General features: G+C 61.3%; 1 protein-coding gene across 1 annotated transcript; it reads left to right on the plus strand.

Annotated features, from left to right (window-relative positions):
• Positions 1-1,506: 1,506 nt before the first annotated feature.
• Positions 1,507-6,109, plus strand: SLC16A8 (solute carrier family 16 member 8). The gene is made up of 4 exons (XM_064285113.1): positions 1,507-1,720; positions 2,378-2,521; positions 2,752-3,567; positions 5,712-6,109. Exons 1-4 carry the CDS (start codon positions 1,507-1,509, stop codon positions 6,107-6,109), a joined length of 1,572 nt encoding a protein of 523 aa, XP_064141183.1.
• The last annotated feature ends 736 nt before the right edge of the window (positions 6,110-6,845 follow it).

Here is a 6,845-nt window from a genome sequence, read left to right on the forward strand (position 1 = left end):
TGGGCAAGGAGTCCGGAGATTAGGGCTCCGGGGTCTCCCCAGGGCAGGGCTGTGCCCCGGCCCCAGACTAGGACCCCCTGAACAGGGCTTGTGTGTGTCCCGGTCTGAGGCTCCAGGAGGCGGTGGGGGCCTCCTCCTCTCTCCCTGCGGAGCCTGGGACAGGGAGCCCCTTCATGGGGTCCCAGCCTGGCCTGAGCTCATTGTCCTATCCCGTTTCCCTTTCCTGAGCAAAGCCTCTTAACGGGGCTGGAGGACCCATCTAAGCCCCAGGCCCTGAGAGGGGAGGGATGGGGTGGGGTAACCAGGCAGCTGTTGGTCTGGGCTGGTGGGAAGCCTGCAAGCTGTGAACCCCGTCAGGATAAGCTTCACCAGGGAGCTGGGGAGCAGCCCCAGGAGATGTAAGGCTGTACCCCCAAACCCACTGGACAGGTGAGTGGGGCAAGGGCTGCCAGGGACCACACTCTTGAACCCAGTAGGATGACAGATAAGAAAAGCCAGCACCTGGACTTGGGGGAGGGGAGGACCAGAGTCCCAGATACTGACCAGGGCCCTGAGGGAGGGCTGGGGGCTGGCCCTGGAGCCCTGGGTTCCTGCCCCAGCTCTGGGCTGCTGTCTTGCCTCTGAGGGCCACCTTCCTCACCGGTCATGGGGCATGTGGGGCTGCCATGTGAACCCCTTGGTGGAGCTCCAGGGGTATGAGAGACTCCAGAGCACTTCTCTGTACGTAGAGGGTTTGGGGGGTTGCTAGAGGCTTGAGGGGCAGGAAGGTCCCTACTTGGCCAGAGATTCCTGGCTGGTCCAGATGTACCAGGCCTGATCAATCGCCCATCTTACAGGTGGGGACACTGAAGCCCAGGGAGGGAGGGAGCATGCCGAAGTCACACAGCAAATCCACCAATGAGCTGGGCTGAATTGGAACTCAGCTCCCTGGCTTCTGAGACACAGCTAATGTTTTTCTATTGTAACGTGGCTGTTTCAGCTTTTTTTTTTTTTTTTGGTCTAAAGCTCTAATGACAACAGTCATTTTTTATCAATAGGAAAAAATAAGAAACACAGACCAGGACGAAAATAAACTCCACCCAGACAGGTCTATTTTGCAGGCTGGTGTCTTCCCTCCAGTGTTTGTTCCCTGTGTCCTGAGGCCCTCACTCGTGCACATCGGGGACACTGGTCCCTATGCACCTCCAGCTCTCGCACTCACCGGGACCCCCTCCTGCCATCAGTAGGTCCTGAGGGGCAAGAAGTGCCTTCAGGAAGTCAAGTCTGAGGTGGGAATGACCCTCTACTATCTCCCCTTCAGATAACCCTCCCCCTTCCAGATGTCCCTTGAAGGAGGCTCCTACCTCAGTTTCCCCTCCTGGCTCCATTACTCGGCAGGGTTGGCATGGGTAGCCCCATACCTCCGTTCCCCATCCTGGACCCCCCCCACCCCGCCTCGGGGCTGCAGACCCACACCGTTCCCTCTCGCACTCCCCTCTCACCTCTTCCCTGGCACAGGCTTCTGCTATGGGTGCTGGCAGCCTCCGGCGGGGCGCGGGCCCTCCCGACGGCGGCTGGGGCTGGGCTGTGCTGGGCGCCTGCTTCGTGGTCACCGGTTTCGCCTATGGCTTCCCCAAGGCTGTGAGCGTCTTCTTCCGTGAGCTCATGCGCGACTTTGGTGCCGGCTACAGTGACACGGCCTGGGTGTCCTCCATCATGCTGGCCATGCTCTATGGCACTGGTCAGTGCCCCCTCGGGCCCCTCCCTGCCGCCCCACGGCCCAGGAGTGAGGGCCCAGGAGCAGGCACCAGGGGATACCTGACGCCTGAGCACTCCCGGAGCAGGCAGAAACACCAGGAAACTTTAGCCTGAGAGGAAAGGGGCAACAGCCAAGCTTGGCCACTGCGCAGGGCCCTCCATTCCTAGCCAACAAACCCATGCCCGCCCATTTTGCAGGTGGGGAAACAGGTCAAAAGAGCCTTCCCCCTCCCGCCACTCTAACCTTAGAGTTCTGATTCTGCCAGTCCCGAAAAGCTTAGGGAGGCAGCCCAGTGGGGACTCCAGGGCTGTGCCAGGCAGGGACTCGGAGTGTGTGAAGATAAATACAAAGGGATGGGGTCAGCCCCTCTCCTTTAGGCTCCGGCATCTCAGGAGAGGTGGCGATGGGGCTCTGGGCCAGGGCATGTCCCTCCCCTGGCACCTTGTAGGGCCCTGTTTCCTTGACCTGTCCCAGTCGAGTTGTGTGGCTTGGCCAGACACTGCCATCTCCGGGTCCTTGAACCAGAGGTGACCTTAGCCCTTTGAAGCTCCTTCCATGGCTAGGAGGTGCAAGGCCTGGAGTGTGGTGCCCACCAGAGAGATTGGTCCAGCCCCAGTGAAGACCCTATCCTGTCCACAGGCCCTGTGTCCAGCATCCTCGTGACGCGCTTTGGCTGTCGCCCAGTGATGCTGGTGGGTGGGCTGTTGGCCTCGGCGGGCATGGTCCTGGCCTCCTTCGCCACACGCCTCCTGGAGCTGTACCTGACGGCTGGGGTGCTCACAGGTGAGGGTGCTCACAGGTGAGGGGGCCCACCACTCTTCTCCGATGCAGTGCGGATACTCGGTGGTGGGGGGAGGAGTCGGGAGTCCTGGATGGGAGACCGCCTGTCCTCAGTTTCCCCCGAGGGGTGGCCCTTGGAGCTCCGGGCCCAGTTTCCCCGGGTTCTGCCCCTACTGGGGGCTGGGGAAGGCGCCGGGCAGAGCCGGGCTCAGCGCCGCCTCGCCCGTCCGCAGGCCTGGGCCTGGCCCTCAACTTCCAGCCGTCGCTCATCATGCTCGGGCTCTACTTCGAGCGGAGGCGGCCTCTGGCCAACGGGCTGGCGGCGGCGGGCAGCCCCGTGTTCCTGTCGGCGCTGTCGCCGCTCGGCCAGAGGCTGCTGGAGCACTTCGGCTGGCGCGGCGGCTTCCTGCTGCTCGGGGGCCTCCTGCTGCACTGCTGCGCCTGCGGCGCCGTCATGCGGCCGCCCCTGGAGCCGCGCGGGGCCCGCGCCGGGGCCGCGGCGGAGCAGGTGGAAGCGGGCGGCGCGGGGCTGCGCCTGCACGAGGCGCCCCCTGGCGGCCGGACCCGCCGCCGCCTGCTGGACGTGGCCGTGTGCACCGAGCGCGCCTTCGCCGTGTACGTCGTCACCAAGTTCCTGATGGCTCTCGGGCTCTTCGTGCCCGCCATCCTGCTGGTGAACTACGCCAAGGACGCGGGCGTGCCCGACGGTGACGCGGCCTTCCTGCTGTCCATCGTGGGCTTCGTGGACATCGTGGCGCGGCCGGCGTGCGGCGCCCTGGCGGGCCTGGCGCGCCTGCGGCCGCGCGTCACCTATCTCTTCAGCCTGGCCCTGCTGGCCAACGGGCTCACGGACCTGGGCAGCGCGCGCGCGCGCTCCTACGGCGCTCTGGTGGCCTTCTGCGTCGCCTTCGGCCTCTCTTACGGCATGGTGGGCGCGCTGCAGTTTGAGGTGCTCATGTCACTCGTGGGTGCGCCCCGCTTCCCCAGCGCACTGGGTCTGGTGCTGCTCGTCGAGGCCGTGGCCGTGCTCATCGGACCACCCTCTGCCGGTGGGCCCCGCGGGAGGCGGAATGGCGCCGCCTAGTGCCCCCTAAGTCCAAGGGAAGCCCCCTCCCTGTCCCAGATGGCGCTTTCAGGAGTGAGAGGAAAGGACCCATCGGGCGGAGACTTGGTCGGTTAGCCCCTCCCTCAGGCTGGTACCACCAGCTCTAGCTCTGAGTGGGTACTGAGCAGCCAGGAAAGGTGATAGCCCGCCCGCTCCATCACCTCCAGCAGTTCTCAAACTGGCCCTGTGAAGTACAAATGCTTGTTCTCATTGCACAGATGGGGAAACCGAGGCACAAAGGCTTACTACAGTTGCAGTCCCAGAGGTTGAACATGGTCTGGCTGATGTCAAATGCTAACGCCCTTGAAATCCTTTGTCTGGGTGCTCTGGTCTCCCAGTCTCTGAGGGCGATAGGGTTAGGGACATGTCTTTTGGGGGACCTGCCCTGGGACCAGGAGCAGGGTGGGGTGCTCAATGGATGGATGCGGAGGAGGGGAGATGCTGGTGCCTTCAATAATGGAGACATTCACTGTTTCCGTAGGCATCTGCCCAGGGTGGTCAGGGAGGGCTTTCTGTAGGGCAGAGCAGGAGCCCCAGGGAGGGAACCAGCAGGAACCAGCACAGGGCGTGTTTGTGAGACAATGTTCCCATACGGGGGAGGCAGGAACTAAAATTGGAAAGGTAGTGCTGTCTGTCCAATGGTTCTGAGGGGCCCCATGTGCCCTCCTGGTGACAACCCCTCCCTCCATCGGCAGTCCTGATCCTGCTTGAGAAACCCACTTGGTTTCTACTCAGAACCGGCCACTCATTAATAAGCAGAAAATTTGTTTTTTTTCCACTTTGGATTCTGCCCTACTCTCCCTTCTTGGGATGATCTCATAATTAACAAATAGGGACACTCTGAGAGTGAAAAGGGCCACTAGTAATAATTACACTGCTGTGGCCTAGAACTTTCCGGGGAGAAGCAGGATGCATGGCCACTCATTTCTCCCACTTTGTGGACAGGACAAGTGTGGCGTTCAGGTTGTCATGAACAGTGGGAAACTGCCTGTGGGCAGGAGAGGGCTGAGCTCAGGCTGTAGGGTGGATTGATGGTGGGGAGAGGCCACCTTTATGGGGCCCAGGCTGCCTGTCTCTGTAAACGGGTTGCGCTGCCCATCCTGTCTTTGGGGCCAGGCTGACCAAGCCCACTTCTTAAGCGTTGTCATCTTATCTGACTAAGGTCAAGCAGCAAAGCCCCTGAGCCAGTGTGTGGGTGACCCCAAGCCCACCACCAAAAGCCTCAAAACCAGCCCTCACTTTCCCGCCCAGAGGCTCAGGGACCCATTTTCCATTTTCTCATTTGACCCTGGGTGGATCTAAAGGGCGGGGAAGAAGGCACATGGAGTGAGGAGGTGGAGAAGACAGTGTGATTAATCACATCAAAGACACGACAGGGCTGCATATGGGAGAGACAGGGACAGTGCTGGCTGGGCAGCAACCAGGATGGCAGGTTTGGAGGAGTACTGCTCAGAGGCGCTCAGGCAGGAGAGCACCAAGGCCACAGAGATGCCTGCCCAGGGGTCACAGCTGGCTGCAAGCAGCAACGGAATGCTTCAGAGAGAGGGTGGGGCCCAGAGGGACCACACTTTAGGGAAAAATATTTGCAATTAGGAGATTTTCCTGATTACTAAAGTACTATGTATATGTGATAGAAAACTTGGAAAATATCAAGAATAAGTGTTACTTCCCCACAAGCCCTGGCTCCCAGTCTGGTGTTCACGGGCTTCCTGGGACGGACAGGAGGTGGCCTGGGGGGTGGCGACAGGGAGGACTGATCCAGGCCCCTGAACACAAGGGGGTAAAAGTGGGAAGAGCAAGAGCTGGAGGTCTCTGGGAGAGCAGGGCCGAGCTCAGTGCCCCAGCCCACCCCTAATATCACAGGGCCCTTGCGGTGCCTGAGTCAGGGGAGCGCTTTATGAACTGTAAAGTGCTGCCTCACCAAAGGGCCTGTATCACTTAGAAATGAGGGCCAGAAAGGGGAAGTGGCATTTTTAAGGACTCAAATGCAAAACCCACCAGGGGTTTCCCACCTGTCAGATGGGTGTGGGGAGGTGGAGGGTGGGGTCCCTGCAGGCCCTTACCTCTGTGTACCCTCCCCCTGCCCAGGACGCCTGGTGGATGCACTGAAGAACTATGAGATCATCTTCTACCTGGCCGGCTCTGAGGTGGCCCTAGCCGGGCTCTTCTTGGCCGTGGCTACCCACTGTGGTCTGCGCTGCTCTCGGGACATCCCGCCTGGCCCGGGTGCTGAGAACGGGGCCAGTGGCACCGAGGATGCTGAGGCTGAAGGGGACTCTGAGGCTGAAAGGGACACTGAGACGCTGCCTGCTGGTGCAGCAGACCCCGGCAGCCTCGAGACCCTGGAGGTGCTGAGCCCCCAGACCAGGCTCATGGAACCTGAGGCAGAGGCGGGGCCCAGGCTGGAACCTGAGCTGGACGCTGGGCCCGACCCTGAGCCAGACCTTGAGTCAGACCCTAAGCCAGGGCAGCATGCAGCACAATAACAGAGTGGCCAGGTGACTTCAGGAAAGTGGCTTCCCCTCTCGGAGGGCTTACTGCAGCAGGAGGCTGGTCTAGAGTGACCACCCTGGGGTCCAAGTCGAGGTTCCCATCTGATTCCAGAGAACTCTTCCCTCACTACCCAGTGGGCCATGGTGGCTCTGCTTCCCCCTCAGTGAAGTGAGCTGCAGATGGACAGGGTCGGGCCGTGTAACAACGCTCATAAAGCTCAGCTAAGACACGAGCGTCTCTGTTCCTGCGCCTCCTCTGTGCTCAGCCACACCGACACAGGGTGGGTGGGCAGGAGGGAGTCTGAGAGCCCTCTGGGGCCCTGGGACTGCGGTCTTAAGTCGGGCCGGAGTGAAGGGAGTATCAGGTGCGTGAGGGTTGGGGCTAGAGGTGGGCATGGCTTCTGCCGCAGCTCCACTGCCCCCGAGCTATTCACTGAAGTCTGGGGGCTTGGTGTCCTCCTGAGGTGTTGACAAGGGGTTGGCGGTAACTGCAGCTCAAGGGTGGGAGCTGGTTGGAGGGAGGGGGCCCCAGCAGCCTGTTAGAGAGCACACGGTCCCCAAGTCACAGGTGGGAGTAAACCTGGCCCTGAGCCTGGGTCTCCTGCACACTGGAGGTTGAGTGAACGACTCCATCTTGTGGTGTGCCTAGGGGTGTGGGCCATGCGGCAGTAACGCGTCCACATCCCATCTCTCTGAGAGGACACCCCTCCAGCCAAGCTCCAGGTCTTTT

The sequence above is a fragment of the Loxodonta africana genome, chromosome 4 (genome assembly GCF_030014295.1).
Source record: "Loxodonta africana isolate mLoxAfr1 chromosome 4, mLoxAfr1.hap2, whole genome shotgun sequence".
NCBI classification, from domain to species: Eukaryota; Metazoa; Chordata; class Mammalia; order Proboscidea; family Elephantidae; genus Loxodonta; species Loxodonta africana.

Bases quoted from the DNA above. Each gene is read 5' to 3' on its own strand.
- SLC16A8 (XM_064285113.1), top strand. From the start codon at position 1,507: ATGGGTGCTGGCAGCCTCCGGCGGGGCGCGGGCCCTCCCGACGGCGGC. The intron at 1,721-2,377 runs GTCAGTGCCCCC...TCCTGTCCACAG, and splicing joins GGCCATGCTCTATGGCACTG to GCCCTGTGTCCAGCATCCTC. The intron at 3,568-5,711 runs GTGGGCCCCGCG...CCCCCTGCCCAG, and splicing joins CATCGGACCACCCTCTGCCG to GACGCCTGGTGGATGCACTG.